The sequence below is a fragment of the Microtus oregoni genome, unplaced genomic scaffold (assembly GCF_018167655.1).
Source record: "Microtus oregoni isolate MIOR12 unplaced genomic scaffold, Mior012 000036F_ref0000092, whole genome shotgun sequence".
In the NCBI taxonomy this organism is placed as follows: Eukaryota; Metazoa; Chordata; class Mammalia; order Rodentia; family Cricetidae; genus Microtus; species Microtus oregoni.
In genome coordinates this window covers 20,736,176-20,754,692 of record NW_024543095.1, presented here as the reverse complement: position 1 = coordinate 20,754,692, position 18,517 = coordinate 20,736,176, and the positions used below count along the sequence as shown (strand labels likewise).

The 18,517-nt window shown below is 43.6% G+C and overlaps 2 protein-coding genes and 1 long non-coding RNA gene across 4 annotated transcripts in view; 2 read left to right on the top strand and 1 right to left on the bottom strand.

The window, feature by feature from the left end:
* C1qtnf3 (C1q and TNF related 3) overlaps positions 1-2,244 on the top strand; it is a 23,399-nt gene extending 21,155 nt beyond the window's left edge. For both annotated transcript variants that reach the window (XM_041631313.1, XM_041631312.1), the window contains exon 6: positions 161-2,244. In XM_041631313.1, coding sequence (XP_041487247.1) covers positions 161-320 — 160 coding nt within the window. In that variant the 3' untranslated portion in view covers positions 321-2,244. The remainder of the gene's footprint in view (positions 1-160) is intronic.
* LOC121433073 overlaps positions 1-7,233 on the bottom strand; it is a 10,504-nt gene extending 3,271 nt beyond the window's left edge. Inside the window, exon 1 of the long non-coding RNA XR_005972267.1 lies at positions 6,828-7,233. This is a non-coding gene — a long non-coding RNA (uncharacterized LOC121433073). The remainder of the gene's footprint in view (positions 1-6,827) is intronic.
* Amacr (alpha-methylacyl-CoA racemase) lies at positions 7,052-18,517 on the top strand. The gene is made up of 5 exons (XM_041631311.1): positions 7,052-7,355; positions 8,224-8,367; positions 9,521-9,681; positions 13,112-13,298; positions 17,769-18,517. The coding sequence occupies exons 1-5, from the start codon at positions 7,109-7,111 to the stop codon at positions 18,176-18,178; spliced, it is 1,149 nt and encodes a 382-aa protein (XP_041487245.1). The 5' UTR covers positions 7,052-7,108; the 3' UTR covers positions 18,179-18,517.

The following is an 18,517-nucleotide window of genomic DNA, read 5'->3' as shown; positions in this document are numbered from 1 at the left end:
CAGGTCTAAAAGTGATTTATGCTATTCCCTTTTGCATGCCACTTAGAGAACTTAACACACGACTCTACCTAAAGCGTAAGAGAAGGTAGAGACATAATGGGTTCAAGGGCTGGGTTTGCATGGTGAAGACTAAGTAGTGTGTCCCTCTCTTTATTTCCAGCTACGAAACAAAGGGGAAGTCAGACACATCCAGCAACCACGCAGTGCTCAAACTGGCCAAAGGGGATGAAGTCTGGCTGAGAATGGGCAACGGTGCCCTCCATGGGGACCACCAGCGTTTCTCTACCTTCGCAGGCTTCCTGCTCTTTGAGACTAAGTGACAGGAAGGATAGGATAGTTCCACGTTGGGGGAGACTTGTAGCTGAGCTTGGAATGTTATGAGTGGAAAGGAGTTTAATTGGGGGATCAATATGGAATATTTAACTGTTGTATTGGTCACATTGCTACTCGTTCTACTGGTATACCAATAATGCTGGATGCTTCAGAGACTCAGAAGAATAGACCACAAGGTAACCTTCCCAGATGACCTTGGGAGACACTCAGCATCTTCATCACTCTTCCCTACCTGTCTAAAGGAATTGTCACCTGATACAGGTTGGGAATAAGTGTTCCCCTCAAAGAAAGCATCTGCAAAGAGTTTTGGTGCTCTGTTTAAATGTAGTATCAGCTTTGGAGCCAAACAAGTTCTAGTTCACTGTTCTTCACATTAAAGAGAACAGCCTGATTACAGCAGGGCTAGGGCGAGAATTAGAGCCTATTTTACCAGAGCCTATCTGGAGAAATTCTTGCAAAGTCTACACTGCGAAATAACATTTGGTTTTATGGATTTGTGTTCTTATGTTCATGAATAAATTATAAGAAAGCTTTAGTTATTTCAGATAACTTTTAAATAGTAAAATTATTTCCAATGCCCACAAATAATTGGCTCCTTGTTAAGAACATAAACAAACATGCAAATTAATATTGAGTTCTAATGGTTTAGATTTCCAGATATAAAATTTTCTTATAATCCAGAACTGGGCTTATCACATCTGGCTTGCCAGATCTCGTCTTTGCTATGGCATTACTTGGACCACAGTAGAGCTCTCTTGACTCTGTACAACCAGCTGAGGTAAGATTAAGCTGATATAGTGCAGATGTTATCACATTTTTTAAATTTGAGAACTATCCCAAAATATTTATATTTTATGTATGCCATGTTATGTTGAAGGACTTATTAACTTAATTATATACAGGCAGACTAATGGATGCAAAATATAAGAGTATTCCATTTAAGAGACACAAAATAACACATCTTAAATGTTTGCAATAAAAGTAATATTTTCTTTATTATCATACTTGACTAACGTCCACAAAACAGTAATATGTTACAGATGGTGCTTGTTGGCTTTTGACTAACTTTCGCCACCCCAGAATCTATCAGAAAAGGCTTAAAATTGTCATCAAAACACCTTCATAGAATGTGCCATAAGCTAGCACTCACAGATAGTACCACATATACATAAGTATACATATGTGTGTGTGTGTTTGTGTGTGTGTATTGTTGAAGCCTTGCACATGCTAGGCATGTGCTCTTCTACTGAGCTACATCTTCAGCACCCAAGTTTGTTTCCTTGAAGCTCAGCACTTCAAAGTGTTTACCCTGGTGTTAAATCGTATTTAAAATGCACTAATGAGATTCTTATATGAAAAATACCATATCATCAATTCTCTTTAAAGTAATGAACCCTTAATTTATTTTCTACACCAATTTAAACTTATGCAAAGGCATTTAAACCACAGATTTCCTTCAAGTTATCACCCTACAGCTAGAGACAATGAAAGTCAAGTGAGGCTGTCCTATTGCCTAATTCATTGGTGGCCAGGTTCAGTTCAACCTTTGACCCTATACTTTTCACCCACAAACTTGTTTAACCTCTTTGTGAATCTGCATATAACACTCTTTTAAAGTGAAAGGCTATTTGTCATTATTTGCTTTCTCAGACAGTATTTTTGTGATTTAGTGTGTGGTTCTATGCTCAGAGCATATGGGGTCACAAAGTTAAGCTTTACTGCAATTAAATGCCACAAACATCTCACAGAAGTGCATAAGATATTGGACATAATGACCAAAGGAATTTCATATCTGAAGAGTATCCACTACCTACTACTTCCTGTCTTGCAGGAAGATTCTGGCATAGTTTTAGATGAAATTGTAGCAAGAAAAATTGCATAAGCATATGTGGAAATAAACAAACTTTTGGTGATCACATTTGTTTTGTAATTGTTCTTAATAAGCACAATTGTGATATAATTGTAACTCATGTGGCTAATGTAAAGCAATATTATTTTCCTGTCATTGTTACCAGTCATGCAACTCAGAGATGTGCAAACTGCAGGGTCACTTGTCTCCACAAGACTCCACTTCCAGTTACTCCATATCGTCACCCCTTTAAGACATCTGTGGGTACCAGTTCCCTTTTAAGAATCGAGTATCTCTGAGTGGATGAGTCTTCATCATACACCTACAATCTTTTTATGCTCATGTCACAATTTAATCTTAATTTTCATCCTATCAGAGCTGTACATGGATTTGGTTGTGGAGGATGAAACTACCTTGCTTGCAAAAGAGTACCAGTAGGTAAAGGAAGGTGATTCATGAGGGAACTGGAAGATCAAAGTACTTATCAATAATGGTTCTACAGCTCATGGCCTTAATACACAGTAGTTACTTCCCTGAGGTGATGTCTTCTGCAAGTTTCAAATACATGTGGTTAACTGAGGTCTGAAGATTCTAAGTAGGACACCCTAGACATTCATAATAAGATCTGAATTGTATGCCATTCCGAGTAGACTAATGGGGTTCATGCTCTCTACTCTTTCACCACAAGATAGGAACATCTGCTGTGCATATCCACACTATGTATGTTGCCAGCCTGTTTGTCGCTTAGTGTCTGTCGTGGTTATCATCTCACATCTCAGCTCCTGGGTTCAAGAAACACCTATTTTGCTCAACGATGGCAATAAACACAAAGCCGTGCTATTGACAAGCTGGGCATGCCACAGAGAAGCATGAAGCGCTCCCCTTGAGTGAAAAGGGGAAAGCTCTGTGTTTAAAAAGGAAAGAGAGAACAAAATCACATAGCGAGGCTGCTAAGATGACAGTAACATCCGCCTGTGGCAGTGTAAAGGAGGAAAAAGCTGGGGCCAGTTTTGATGCTCGACTTCAAACTGTGTAAGTTAAAGCCACAACCGTAAGGGAATAGTATAATGGGGAAAAAACACACTCATGAATGTGTTTATAAGAAAAATTCCATCAACATACATACTACTAAGTGTATGGAGGAAAAAGAGTACCCACTAACCTAGAAAGTGTTTTGGAAGAAGATTTTGAGCTATCCTTAGGTAAAACTGCTGCAAGAAACACTTCATAAGCATATATGGAAATAAATATTCACACTCAATGTGCACTTGCACACACACGCAGTATTCTAGGATTTGAGCTTATATATTAAGAACATTCTCAGATGCTATTTGCATTATTTGAAATAGTAAAAGAAAATAAGGGAGTGCATTATGAGAAAGAGTTGAAGTCTAAATAAAAAAGCAATACTGGATTGTGTAAGTCTGTAATCCCAGTTACTTGTCAGTCTGAGGCAGGAGGATCACAAGTTACATACTGCTTGGGCAACTTGGCAAGATCCTGAATCAATCTAGAAAATAAACAGGGCTAGAGATATAGCCCAGGTAGAGTGCTTACCTAGCATAGACAAGGCACTAGGCTCAATCACATGACTGGAAAAAAAAAAGTAAAGTTAAACCAAAATAAATGTGTATTCCAATGAGAATGTAAATCCCAAAGGACCAGGCTACAGCTGGTAAACATCTACCCATTGCAAGATACGTGCTACTCAACCATTCCGTCTGCCTTCTCTGAGTTTTCAACAGAGGACAGTAGGCTAAAAGTAATTGGGAACATGGTGTGAGGCAGCTTCCAACAGCCACAGACCACAAGGGGCCAGATCCTTTTCTGTATGCATTTGTGGCTTTATTATTGTTTCATTGTTTAGGGTTTCAAGCCCATCACCTTAAGCACGAACACTCTATGACTAACCAACAACCGTAGACTTACACTTTTATTTTCAAACACAGTAATAAGACACATCATTTGACAAGTTTTCTACATATTTTCCTATCTTGACCCAACAGAGAATTTCCATTTGCTAAAAACAAACAAACAAACAAACAAAAAAAAACCCTCTAGGCTCCCACAAAGAGGGTTTTTGTTTGTTTGTTTCTTTTTGTTTTTAGAGGTTTGTTACCTAGTGCTTATGTGGCACCTTACAGCCACCAGTAACTCCAGTTCTCTCAGGGAACTGTTGTATCCTCAGATACAGCAACCTCTTCTGGCCCTGCAGGTACCAGGCTTGCCCATGGTGCACAGATATACATGCAGGCAAAACATCCATACCAATAAAAAAAGTATAAAACAATGCTTCTTAAATATTTAATCTTTTTGATTTAGGAGGTTTTTTGTTTGCATCTATATTTTATTTGTTTATTTATTGTTGTTGTGGTTGATTTGAAACAGGGTCTCATGTAGCCCAGGCTGGCTTTGAACTTGCTATATATAGTCAAGGATGACTTTGAATTTCTGATAGTTCTGCTTCTACTTCCCAAGTGCTGGGATGACAGCTGTTTGACACCATACCAAAAATTTTAGATTATTGTTTCCTCTGATTAACTTTGTGAAGACAGTTTGTGCCAGAGGAAAGATCTGGAGGGTTGTGATTTCTTAGTACATTGTCTGGGCCTCTGGATAACTCAGTACTTTGAAATGATTTGTAAAGTATGGTACTGGTTAAGACCTTCAATTCATGTGACTATGATTCTATATGTAAGCTCAAGCCACATCTGTACCAGGTTTTTCAGAAAAACAGAAGCAACTCCAATAAAATGCTACTATCTCCGTGTGGAAGCCAGCCATACCAGGGTTTGCCATTCTCTCTTTCCTTTCCAGTTTTTCAAAATGCACAGAAAGTAAGCGGTGATAATAGGAAACTTTAGGCTGGAACAAAGGTAGACACGCGAAACAGCAACTGACCAGAGGGAAGCATTGGAGATCATGCAGAGGATGCCTGCCCTAGGCAGGAGGCAGCTCACTCTGGGAGAGCACAGATCCCCCTGCCCAGAAGTATCTTAAAATTCAGCAGCTGGTTAAAAGAGTTTTGGCTACAATTATGTAGCATTTCGCCTTTGCTTTTCTTATCTGCCTCACTTGCTAAGAATAGGTGCCAGAGTTTTATAGAATTTGTGTCTCTCTCGGTTTATTCAGTTTCCTAGGGCTCATTTGAGGTAAGCCAGACCCAAAAAGAGGAACATGGGATGTACTCACTCATATTTGGTTTCTAGTCATAAACAAAGGACATTGAGCCTATAATTAGTGATCCTAGAGAAGCTAAATAAGGAGAACCGAAAGAAAAACATATAGGCATCCTCCTGAATATTAACCTTGAGCAGGCGATGAAAGGAGACAGAGACAGAGACCCACATTGGAGCACCGGACAGAAATCTCAAGGTCCAAATCAGGAGCAGAAGGAGAGAGGCCTAGGTCTGAAAAAGCATGGGATAAATCCGGACTAGCTGAACATAGCGGACAATGAGGAATACTGAGAATTCAAGAACAATTGCAGTGGGTTTTTGATCCTACTGCACGTACTGGCTTTGTGGGAGCCTAGGCAGTTTGAATGCTCACCTTACGAGACCTGGATAGAGGTGGGCAGTCCTTGGGCTTCCCACAGGTCAGGGAACCCTGATTGCTCTTCGAGCAGATGAGGGGGGGGGGGGACTTGATCGGGGGAGGGGGAGGGAAATGGGAAGCGGTTGAGGGGACGAGGCAGAAATCCTTAATAAATAAATAAATTAAAAAAAAAAAAAGAAGGAGAGAGAGCATGAGCAAGGAACTCAGGACCGCGAGGTGCACCCACACAATGAGACAATGGGGATGTTCTATCGGGAACTCACCAAGGCCAGCTGGCCTGGATCTGAAAAAGCCTGGGATAAAACCGGACTCGCTGAACATAGTGGACAATGAGGACTACTGAGAACTCAAGAACAATAGCAATGGGTTTTTGATTCTACTGCATGTACTGGCTTTGTGGGAGCCTAGGCAGTTTGGATGCTCACCTTACCAGACCTGGATGGAGGTGGGGGTTCCTTGGACTTCCCACAGGGCAGGGAACCCTGATTGCTCTTTGGGCTAACGAGGGAGGGGGACTTGATTGGGGGAGGGAGAGGGAAATGGGAGGAGGTGGCGGGGAAGAGACAGAAATCTTTAATAAATAAATAAATTAAAAAAAGAAAAAGAAACTGCATTTGGCCACCTACAGGCAGTCTCCACCACTACTGGTAATATGACCCGTAAATGTGGGTAGGGTATTTGATTGTTTGCCGTACTTTTTTAAAGGTTGAAAAAAGAGTTTCTAACTCGAACTTGTAGTTGTCCATAAAACCAACAGCTGACAAACTAAAACCATTTTTAAGGCTCTCACTCAGCCCAGGTTGAACAATACTTCTGATATCCCAGACTCCTAAATGCTGGGGTTATAGGAGTCCACACCAAGGGTATTTTAAGCGGCACTGGTCTTTATGCATGCTAGGCACTCAGTCTACCAACTGAACTACACCCCCAGGCCTTCCCTTTAAATCTTAGGGTGTCTAGGAGGGGTTTTCAAACTGTTATTGGAAGGAAACAGTTTTCAGGACAGCAAGGGAGACACCCTGTGGCGTATGGAAGGATATGTGCTTGCCTTCTTATATTGCTCTAAATAATGAAGGGCTTACAGTACCTTTAGTCACTTGTAGGGGATGGGAGCAGCGATTCCAGGTAGGTTTGGCGGAAGCCAGAGTTCAAGGTCAAGGACTTAACATTGGCACCCGAATTAAACCATTAACTGAAACCACAGGCTAAAGTTTAGCCTGGGTCTACCGCGGGTAGGCGGGAAGTGCGCAAGCGCACAGCCTCTCGGGCGCCCCCGCGCAGGCGCGTGAGGGAGGCGGGGTGCAGGGTCAGAGATGATGCAGGGCCGGTGGGAGTTTGGGGCGCTCGGCTGTCGCTGCGGGACTGGCCATGGTGCTGCGTGGCATCAGGGTTTTGGAGCTGGCGGGCCTGGCCCCCGGGCCGTTCTGCGGGATGATCCTGGCGGACTTCGGAGCTCAGGTGGTGCGCGTCGACCGGCCGGGGTCCGCGGGAGACGTGAGCCTCCTGGCCCGGGGCAAGCGCTCGCTCGTGCTGGACCTGAAGCAGCCGCGCGGAGCCGCCGTGTTGCGGCGCATGTGCGCAAGCGCGGACGTGCTGCTGGAGCCCTTCCGCTGTGGTGAGCCGCGCCGCGAGTTCGCCCTTCTCTCCTGGCTCCTTACTCAGTGCCTCTCTGGTTCCTTAGGCTTTTAATTTGCTTAATTTTTTTTTTTTGGACCCTAAAAGCTCTTCTACATCTGCCCTTATTCTCTGGGGGCCTTGAACCGTTTGAGACTCCAACTCATTGGAATATTGCCACTGACCCTTTGACATGTTGGTATGCCTATGTGCTCTAAAGCTAACCACAGTCCGTGCTAACCTTTCCCTGAATGATGATATTCCTAAACTCCGACTTCGAGATCACTTCATTTACTTTGGGCCTTGCAAAGACACTGTTTGCTCTACAGACACCATTTTCGAGCTGTAGACTTGCATACTTGGTGACGTACACCCCCATCTGGCTGTCCACAGGCACTTGCAACGGTCACAAACCGAGTCAAGTCTTTCTCCATCCATTTAAAAATGGTCTTTCCTCCTGTATTATTAGTCCAGAGTATCCCATGCACCTGTGTTTCCATAGATCGCGGATTTAGCCACTCTTGCTAAACACTCTTAGTGACACTGCCTGGTGGAAGATGGACAATGAACGGAGTGGGGATGGGGCACCAGGTGTATTTATATGTAACAACTTTTAGTCTTCACAGGCATATCTGAGGACAGTAACGGTAACATTTAGGATTATATCATAGCATTAAAGTGCCCCATTTGAAGATGAGGGTGGTCCAAATGACTCTTAATTATGACAGCTTTAATCAAAATTACAGCAACTCTTGTTAGTGTTACTTGCATGAGCACACTTTTAGTTTTCCCTGTAGAAGGGATTATCTCTGTCTCGTGCTCTCTTTAAAAACAAAAACCCCCAAACAATTGATGACTTTTCTCTAAAGGTGTCATGGAGAAGCTTCAGCTTGGGCCAGAAACCCTACTGAAAGACAATCCAAAGCTCATCTATGCCAGACTGAGTGGATTCGGCCAGTCGGGAAGTTTCTCCAAGGCAGCTGGCCATGATATCAACTATTTGGCTTTGTCAGGTATGTGGGAACTGCTTTTTGAAAACCCTTGGGATTGGCTTCAACATCAGGAAGTGCAGTTCCGTTGATTGACAAGGGTTTAAAAACTATTCGTTATTTTTTCATTGTGTGTATGCATGTGGATATATGAGTGTGAGCGTACATGCCTCTGGACGCCAGAAAAGGGTCCTGGAGCATCTGGACCTAGGGTCACAGGTCTCTGTTGTGAGCCCTTCTGTGTGGGTGCTGGGCACTGAGCTGGAGTCCTCTACTAGAGCAGCACACACTCTGAATGACTGAGCCATCTCTCTAGCCCCCAGCCCTGATTAGCAAGAACTTTAAAGTGTAAAGATAGAAATACTTGTTGGAACTGGCAAAGAGAACGTGGTTGTTGAAAACAGGTTGATTTGAGTTCCTAGAACTGTCATTTTAAAGCTTTACCTGTGCCCCCGCCCCCCGGCTGATTTGATGGGTGATAATCACTAGTAACACCTGTTTTCTACGATTGGGAAGTCAGTTTTCAGAAAGGCACCTACGAGGGGTGAGGAACAAGGTAATAAGATGGATGACCGTTCTACGTTTTGGGAAAGTTGGTGAAGCTTGATTCTTACATTCCCTCACCAAGAATCCTTTTGAGCCACCACTTCAGGCTTCTGTGAAAAGCCCACAGTTTTCAGGTATCTCCATCACTCCATTGGGATCCATGCCTGTGAGAACATGCGTTAGAATGGCCCGACTCTATTTTTCTTACATCTCCTTTTGATAAAACATGAAAGTGTATTGTACTGCTTTAAAGCCAGGAAACAAATTGACAGTAATTTTTTTTCTCTTAAACTTAGTGAGAACTTTAATAAGATATTAAAAATGTCAGTTGCAGTGATCTTCTTGTTTTTACTCATTTATGTATTATGCTGGGGGAGTTCGCTGTATAGCCCAGGCTAAAAATCTAGATCTGCTTGCCTCAGTCACCTGAGTGCGGGGTTTGCAGGGCTGTGCCACCCCGCCTGACTCTAAGACAGTTTAGCAGAGGAAAAGTTAAGCCAAATGGATTCATAGTTTGAAGAGCACCGTGTACCATTTTCACTTAGGTCTATGATTATAAAAATCGGTTATCCCTCGAAGATGCTCGTGTGTTTATTTAAAAGGGGCATTCAATTTGTTGTCCATGGCGCAGGTGTTCTGTCAAAGATTGGCCAAAGTGGGGAGAACCCATACCCACCTTTGAATCTCCTGGCTGACTTTGGTGGTGGTGGCCTCATGTGCACACTGGGCATTGTGCTCGCTCTCTTGGAACGCACACGTTCTGGCCAGGGTCAGGTCATTGATGCGAACATGGTGAGTATTAACTGGGTGGTGGGCTGGTGATGGTGGGGCTGCCCTGTGATGTATGATTGCCTCAGAAACTCTCCGAATAAGACAAGGAATAAATAAAGTTTAATGTTCAAGGGACCAAAGAGGGGTTTTTCCCCCCTTTTTGAGACAGCCCTGGCTGTCTTGGAACTCATGGGGTTCCACCTACCTCTGTCTCCTGCATGCAGGAATTAAAGGTGTGTGCCACCATGCCTAACAAGGTATCTTTTTATTTCAAATGCCCCCTCCCACCCGCCGTATGCTTTAGAATGCTATCTCGAAGCCGCCTATGGTGCCAGCACTTTAAACCTATTCGTTCATTTAATTGTTTTGTGTGAGTGTGTCAGGGTACATCTGGAAGTCAGAGGGCAGCTTGGGAGACCCTGCGCCCTCCTTTGTTGTGCCCTCTGATGGCACAAAGCAGCAGAGCCCAGGCTGGCAGCTGACTTCTTTCCTCCTAGCTCTGCAGACCTCTTGGATGGTCACATTCCAACCGTGTCAAGGAATAACATGTCAACTTGTCAGAGTTGCTAGGGGGTTAGTTCATCGCTGTGTGGTGTGTCAGCGGTGCCCCCAGTTGACTCTCTAAGGATCTGTGATTGTCTCTTCCCGCCCCCCTACAGGAAAATGAATTTAGTTTTGTGCATTTAAAGCTTGAAGGAGCTTTTTGATGTCCAGGGGGAATACCCAAGTAGGGACTAATGACAGATTTGCAGTCATTTGGGAATGAAGTGGGAGAGTCCATGGTCCCTTGGGGAGGGGACAAACTGCTGTTCTGTCTGCAGTGTGTAGGCAGAAGAGGAGAGACAATGGTGGAGGAAGGGTAAGCCTAGAACAAGAAGGGACTGTCGTTATGAAGACCAAAGTCAGACAGTGCCCAGAGAACACTAATGGCCAGAGGGTCAAAGGAAGGCCTGTGAGCACCTCAGGTTTTAATGATTGAACAGTGTAAGTTGGATTGGGTCACAATGGGTGACCTTTACAGAGTCCATGTCCACTGCACCTCCCCACCTTGAAGCCTTGGTTGACGGCTTTCTTCTCCCCGTGGGTGTATCATATCCAGCCCTGCACTATGCCTATTTTTTGTGATTCTGTCATGGGCACAGCTCATGTTGTCCTTTTGGTCCCTCTGTTGTGTATTTTGGGAGGCATAATGTGGGGTTTACCGTTTAACCCTGGCTCCTGGCCTCGTCATTACACAGCCTCAACATGAGCTAGCAACAGTGGCAAACAGTTCATATTGTATCACTGAGTGCCGTGTGGCTACCTCTCTGGGAGCCGCACAGCCCAAGGGCGATTGGCTCATTCCCATTGGCTATTGAAAATTTGAAGGCTCCAGATACTCTTCTTTGAAGGGTGGCTAGAAAGATTCAGAGACAGAACCATAGCACAAGTTAACCCAAGACAGGCTTTCAAAAGCTTTCCTCTACTGCCTGCCGCGGGCACAGTGCGTGCCATCCAAAAGGAATGGACCAAGAACCAACATGTGGCCTTAGGAGTTATAGGGGATCATAGTTTGCTGCATGTAATTGACTGTTTATTGTTAACTGTAAGTAGAAGATGCTTTTGCTTTTCATCAGAATGTATCTAATTAGACTTCCCTAATTTTTAGACAGCGGTGCGGTCCGAGTAAGTACGAACTTCCCTTGGGAGTCATACTTACATTAGGCAATCATAATTGTTGGTTAATGACTGAAGGCAACGGGTTGAGTAAACCTCATTTATCATGTCCTCTGCCCTGTAAGATTTGTAGACACTGGCTAAGGTGAGCCAGATATCTTTTCCCTACAGGCCAGTAGCTCCTTGTTGAGCAACAGAATGCTTGGTCCCAGAGGACTTGAAGTGAAATGGGGCCTGTTTTTTGTTTTTTTTTTTTTTCACAGTGCTCTGCCCTAAAACCTGTGGGGTTAAGATAACTGTGGCAAAGGTCGATTTTGTTGTATCGGCTCTCTGTTTGGAGTGCACCTGACCTTGGCATTGTGCACCGCCTGTGGACTGCTGGCCCACGTGATGACAGTGGTGGTAATCGGGGCTGCTCTTTTCCTGTGCCCTAGGCTCTTGTCTGAGCAGCTTGTGTGGCATGTGAGAAGGCGAGTAGGAGACACGTGCTGGGGTAGGAGACACGTGCTGGGGTAGGAGACACGTGCTGGGGTAGCCACTGCTGGGCCTCACCGTAAGATGAGGATCGCTGGCGCTAGGTCTCTTCCTGCGGCCTCCTGTGATGCTAAGTGTGTCTCACTTACAAGGAAGCCCAGCAGAAAGACTTTGTTACAAAGTCAGGTTGGTTCAGTCTGGAACCTGAAAACTTTTTGCCCTCTTTGGCCTGAATATGAAAGTCAGATTATCAGTATTCTGAACTTCCCACGAGAACTGCTAGTGCCACCGCTCGGGTAACCCAGTTTGCTTAGTATTTGCTCCACTAACCGTCTGTCAGGTGTGAGGCCTGAGGAGAAAGCCGGCCCTTTTTGTAGTGGGTTTGGAATGAGCAAGCCCAAATTAAGATCTGTGTAGAACAGTAGTTTTCCTTTAGAGTGTTTTAATAACGAGCTCAAATTTATACAAAAGGAGAGGGAAAAGCTTTTGTAATGAGTGTGACTAGATCTCTGATTTCTTGGGATTAAAGCATTAAATGATAAACATAAAGTTCAGTTAAAGCAGTGACATACTTATGTGCATATGTATATCGATGTGCCATTCTTTAATGTCCTCATACAAATATGAGAATGCTGACCTAACCCCACAGAAGCATCACCTGTGGCTAGGCTGGTTACATGAGCATAAGTAGCCCTTATCATTTGGCTATAGGAGGACTGTGTTTGGCAATAACAAATGCCACTGCCATGATTCGGTGCATTTGAGAGTTTAAGCTGGAAGGGAAAACTGGACTGTATCCAGAGACTGTTTTGCATTTGTTTCATGGCCAGCAGATGAGGAATTCCATGCTCACTGTCGGAAAGGAACCCTCTGTGGGTAACCTCAGGGTAAGAGGCTCTTCCTCGGCCACTGGCATCATTAGAACTCTAAAACTTTTAGACTGTAAGGCCAGATAGCACAGGTAACCCAGCTGCTCAGGAAGGTGAGGCAGGAGAATAGCAGCTGTGACTGGGCTGCAATCACGTCAACCTGAGCAACGTAGTGAGACCTTGTCCAAAGTTAAAAATGAACAGAGAGCTGAGGGCATAGCTTAGGGGAGGGTAATTGCTGAGCTTGCGCAAGGCCCTAGGTCCACTCCAGAACTGCCCTGAAGCCCCAGTAGCACAAAGAAACCTCCAGAAATATCAGTGAAATCGTATGGTTAGATATAATTGCCATGCCTTGTAAAATAGGCAGATACATAAACATTCAAAACCCTAAATCATCCTTCCTTTATACTTCCCTAAGCATCTGCAACCTAAAGTGCCTTGCTTCTTTAAAGGTGGAAGGAACAGCCTACTTAAGTTCTTTCCTGTGGAAGACTCAGCACACGATGCTGTGGGGACAGCCTCGAGGAGAAAACCTGTTAGATGGTGGGTCCCCTTTCTACACAACCTACAAGACAGCAGACGGGGAGTTCATGGCTGTTGGTGCAATAGAGCCTCAGTTCTATCAGCTGCTGGTCAAAGGTAAGGAGCCTCCTGTTCCCCCTTTACTGTGAGTTCTTTAGTCTTGATTGTGAGACCTTTTGAATTCCGTGATGTCTTTTTGTTGTTGTTCTTTTTACGTCCAACTTTCTAGTTAATGTAACCATAGCCATCAACGTGTTGTGGGGGCATTTTCCCTGTCAATTTCTTAAATTGACAGATAATTTTACTACTCTATAAAATAACACAGGACTTAAGAAACATTAACAATCCGTTTAATGGGAGAGCTGTGTCACTGTCCCTTGATATCTTGGAAATTTCCCTTTATTTTGAGTTCCTATCTTTGTGGCATGTCACCCACTATTTGGGGGGAATTTGGGATTGCTTCTTCCCTTGTGAAATAATTGGACTGGAATTATTCAGTTATGTGAACTGTTTCAGTTTAAAGGTCCAACTACAACTCATTAAGTGGTTTTAGATATACTCTGAAGTAAAACTGACCATGATAGCAGATGCCTGTAACCCCAGCAACTCAGGAAGTAGAGACAGGCATGTGAAGGCATGGAAACACCAGGCCAGACGTGGTACCATAGGTAAACGCATGCAGAGATTAGAGGCTCAGGTTCAGTGCTTTCTTCATTTGTTCTCCGTTTTATTTTGTATGTCTTTTTTATTACTTAAAAATTATTTTACTATTTAAAAATTTTTATACAGCATATTTATATTTTGATCATATTCTTTTCCCTCTCTCAAGTCCTCTCAGTTTCTCCCCACTATCTCTCCCAACCACCTTTTTGTTCTTTTTTGTTTCAAAAACAAAACAAAACTAACAAAAACCAACGCACACACATGCTCACACACACACACACACACACACACACACCACCGAGTTTGTTTTGTGTTGGACAACTACCCACCTGGACATGGGACTTGCCCTGTAGTGTCCTTCATATACCCAGTGCCACTTCCTTAGAGAAAACTGCTTTTCCCTCTCCCAGCAGGTATCAGTCACAGGTTTACCTTCTTGGTTCAGGGCAGTGGGACCTGTGTTGGCTTCCCCTTCTCAGTGCTGGAATTTTGTCCAGTTCTAATTTTGCAGGTCCTGTGCCTGCTGTCACAGTCTCTGTGAGTTCACATGTACATCACCCTGTCGTATCTGGAAGACGCCATTTCCGCTGGAGCCTCCAGCCCCCCCCACCCCCCCACCCCCTGGCTCTTACAGTCTTTCTGCCTCACCTTTAGCACTGCCCCCTGAGCTTTGAGGGGAGAAATTTGATAAGGACATCCATCCCATGCAGGGCTGAGAGACAGTGAGGTCACTGTCTACTGTCTGTTAATTACCATCTCGAATGAGGGCTGAGTGACACACCCCCCACAGTTCCATATGTTGAGTTAGTCACAGAAAAGAACTTAAACATGCTGTTCTTCCCATCTTTGAAGAACAACACTTTATGGGTGCCAGTCCTTTAAAAGTGGAATTAATGTCTGTTTGGGGATTTTTCAGTTGTGTAAAAAGCCGATGCAGTACCATTATTTCCTTGTTAGTGGCTCTCTAAATGCAGGACACTGCTACATATGATCTGTATGTACCTGTCCTGGTTGCCTTTATAGACATCCCAAAGCGTTTTATGATCATATTATTAACTTACACTCAAGTATAGTTGATAAAACTATAGAGCAGAAATTGAAACTATGTTTCAAGGCTTACTTCAGAATTTTAGACCGAGTAATGCTAGATGAAGAAGGGTCAGTTGTCAGTGCATAATGTCTTGTCCACAGAGCCCTGAAAAAGCAGCAAGGGTACAGCATGGAGGCCTTTACATCACATAACAGCCATGTGTATATAATATATGTATTGTCTACAGAAAATACCTTTAAATGGCTAAGTAAATTTTAGTCTGTTGTTTCTCATTAACATCCACATTTCAAAGTGAAGATATTTTCCGTGAAAAAGCTTACGGCCTGAACTGTTAAACAATCACAGCTTCTCTTGAGCACTAGTAACTTCACTGAAAGCCGTCTTGGTACATTTCCCCTTATCCTCTGGTAAACACTGCACAGAAATCAGTACAGAAAACTCCCAGTTATTCAGTCTCGCCTGGGGTTTCTTATGAAGGCTGCGTTGGTGGATGGTTCTCACATTTCGCCTTTGTGCAGTTTGAATTAATGTCTACGGTCAAGGTGAATTAGGATTTAACTCCTTTTTTTTTTTTTTTTTGCATTGGGATCTGTAGTTTCCCCAGTAAAGACAGTTCTTTCTGCATAGAATAATATTTGCATCCTTCTTAAAGTCAGGTGACCATACATGTAAGGGTTTATTTCTCCTCTTTTCATTTGACAGAACTGGGGTTAGAGCACAGGTCTTCCCACATGGTAGGAGAGTACTCTACTCCTAACTTTCAGTTCTGTTGCATTGTCTGTCTTTATGTCACTGTGTCTTGATTATTGTAGTAGGTTCGAAACTGAGAGGTGTGTGTTCTTCAGCATTGTCTTGGCTGTTGGGATTTCCATGTAAATTTTAGGATCAGTTTGTCAATTTCAGCAAACAAGGTATTTGCTTTTTCTTAAATGTGCTTGCGTGCATGATATATGTGTGCACGTGCATTTGTTGGGGGCAGTGTGGGCATTTGTGGGGGGCAGTGTGGGCATTTGTGGGGGGCAGTGTGGGCATTTGTGAGGGGCAGTGTGGGCATTTGTGGGGGGCAGTGTGGGCATTTGTGGGGGGCAGTGTGGGCATTTGTGGGGGGCAGTGTGGGCATTTGTAGAGGGCAGTGTGGGCATTGGCACTTGTGAGGAGTTCAAAGGACAGCCTTGGGGGCCAGTGTTGGCCTTAGACAGAGTCTCTCTCATTGTTCGCTGCTGCAAATGCCAGACTGGCTGACACAGTTAGGGATCCTCAGGCCTTTCATCTCACTGTAGGAGCTCCGGGATTAGCCAAATATCACTACTCCGTGGCTGTATGTGGGTCCCAGGGATTTGAAATCAGGTCTCCCTGCTTCTGTGGCAACACTTGACCACTGAGACATCTCTCCAACCCATAGCTGAGATTTTGACTGGGGTTCTGTTGAGGGTAAGCCCTGATCTGAGGATATTACTTACTGTCTTTAGCCACATTAGGCTTCCCAGTCCGTCTATCTGGGCTACTTACCTTGTAATCTCAGTGATGCTCTGTAGTTTGAATTCCTTCTTTGATGAGTAGTTTCTTACACATGTGGGTTAGGGGTTTTCATCAAATTTTGAAACTTTTAAGATATTTATTCAATTGTTTTCTTCTGACCTTTCTCTCCTGTCTTTTTATGGCCCTGTTAATGCCTTTGTAAATATATTTGGTGGTGTCTTAGAAGTCTGTTCATTTCTCTTTATTAATATGGCATTCTGTTCCTCTGCGGGTTTGTTGTCTCTAATGAATTTCATTAACTTAATCTGTGTTACTTGTAAGTGTAACCACTGAAGTCTGCCCAGTTAGCTTAGTGCTCAGCTAAGCTAGGTAAAATCTCACCTTTTTTTTGGTTTGTTTTTTGTTTGTTTTTGTTTTTTTGTTTTTGTTTTTTTTTTTTTTTTTGAGACAGGGTTTCTCTATATCTTTTTTGGTGCCTGTCCTGGAACTAGCTCTTGTAGACCAGGTTGGCCTCGAACTCACAGAGATCTGCCTGCCTCTGCCTCCCGAGTGCTGGGATTAAAGGCTTGCACTCCATCGCCCAGTTGTAAAACCTCACTTTTAAGAAGGAAAGTGAGATTGTAAAGTGGCTCTTCCTTCACTTGGGGCAGTGTTGTAGACAAACTCACGAAGATGCATCGGATGCGTCTGCTGAACAGCGAAGCTTAATGGGCTCTGAACACTTACATGAGACTATACAGTTGGGAAACTCCTCGAACCCATGGCTTTTTAAAAATAATAAGCTGTTGAATATTCCATATAATTTATTGAACACCGACAATGAGAAATAATAGTTGTTTGGCAAATTTTCACACCAATGTGAGGTCTAAAAACCTTCACCTAGACTTTGGCTACCTTAAAAACCTTTGAGCTTTTAGTTTAAGGTGAAGAGAAAGGAATATTACTTACAAAGCTACAGCCCAGCCCTGTGCTTACCACTTATCCTGAGCCTATTTTCTTGTTAGCAGTGATAGTCAGGTATAATATTTAAAATTGTATTTTTATATAAAGTATCGCGTTACCTTAATTCAACTAGACAGATAAAGCTATCCTGAGGAAATTTCTTTAAAAAAAAAATCTACTCAGGAAAGATGTCAATTTCTGGAAACTAGATCATTGAAAACAGACTCCCTTTCTGAAATTGTCAGTAAAAACTCTTGACAATGACGGGCTTGTTTTGAGCTGTCACTGCTCCCATCCCTGCCTACTGTAGCCATTGGCTCCAGCTTCAAACTGGTTAGTTTTTTCCTTGCCAGTCCTTTGAGAAACTCTGATTTAGGTTGTCATGGTGGACTCTTCGCTGATTATTGCTGCGCCCAGAGCCTAATAACCTAAGACATTGCATTTCCCTTCAGGACTTGGACTCCAGTCTGATGAACTCCCCCACCAGATGAGCATGGCTGATTGGCCAGAAATGAAGAAGAAATTTGCAGATGTGTTTGCAAAGAAGACCAGGGCCGAGTGGTGCCAGATCTTTGACGGGACAGACGCCTGTGTGACCCCGGTGCTGTCAGTTAAGGAGGCCGTCCACCACAGTCACAACAGGGAGCGCGCCTCATTTGTCACGGACGAGGAACAGCACACAAGCCCCCGCCCTGCACCTCTGCTCTGCAGAACCCCAGGCATCCCTTCTGCCAAAAGGGACTCTTTCGTAGGAGAGCACACCGAAGAGGTTCTTAGAGAGTTTGGGTTCCATCCAGATGAGATCAAGCAGCTGTGCTCAGATGGAGTCATTGGGAATACAAAGCCCAAAGCCCGCCTCTGACTTGCATGGCTCCAGGGAATCTGAACGCTGTTACACTGGAGAATGACACCCATGGTGTGCGTGGAAATGCGGATGAATAGCAATGAAGTGATCTGAGTATTCCAATCAAGACACAGCTGAAGGCTGATTACAGAGTAATGATTGCATTCTGAAGCCACGCTCCAGAGCCTCTGATTGAGGAATATTTTTGTGTGTGTACCAATATTAATTTGTCATGGCTTTTCTGCCTTTCAATTTACTTGATAACATGATTCACTGGTATTAATGCTCTTATAGAAATATAACTGGTATATTTTAAATGGATTAATATAATTTTAATAAATAACGCTTTTTTTTTCA

Excerpts from the sequence above, each read along its gene's own strand:
- Amacr (XM_041631311.1), top strand. The coding sequence starts at position 7,109 with ATGGTGCTGCGTGGCATCAGGGTTTTGGAGCTGGCGGGCCTGGCCCCC. Across the intron at positions 8,368-9,520 it reads CAACTATTTGGCTTTGTCAG|GTGTTCTGTCAAAGATTGGC; the intron begins GTATGTGGGAAC and ends TCCATGGCGCAG. Across the intron at positions 9,682-13,111 it reads AGGTCATTGATGCGAACATG|GTGGAAGGAACAGCCTACTT; the intron begins GTGAGTATTAAC and ends GCTTCTTTAAAG.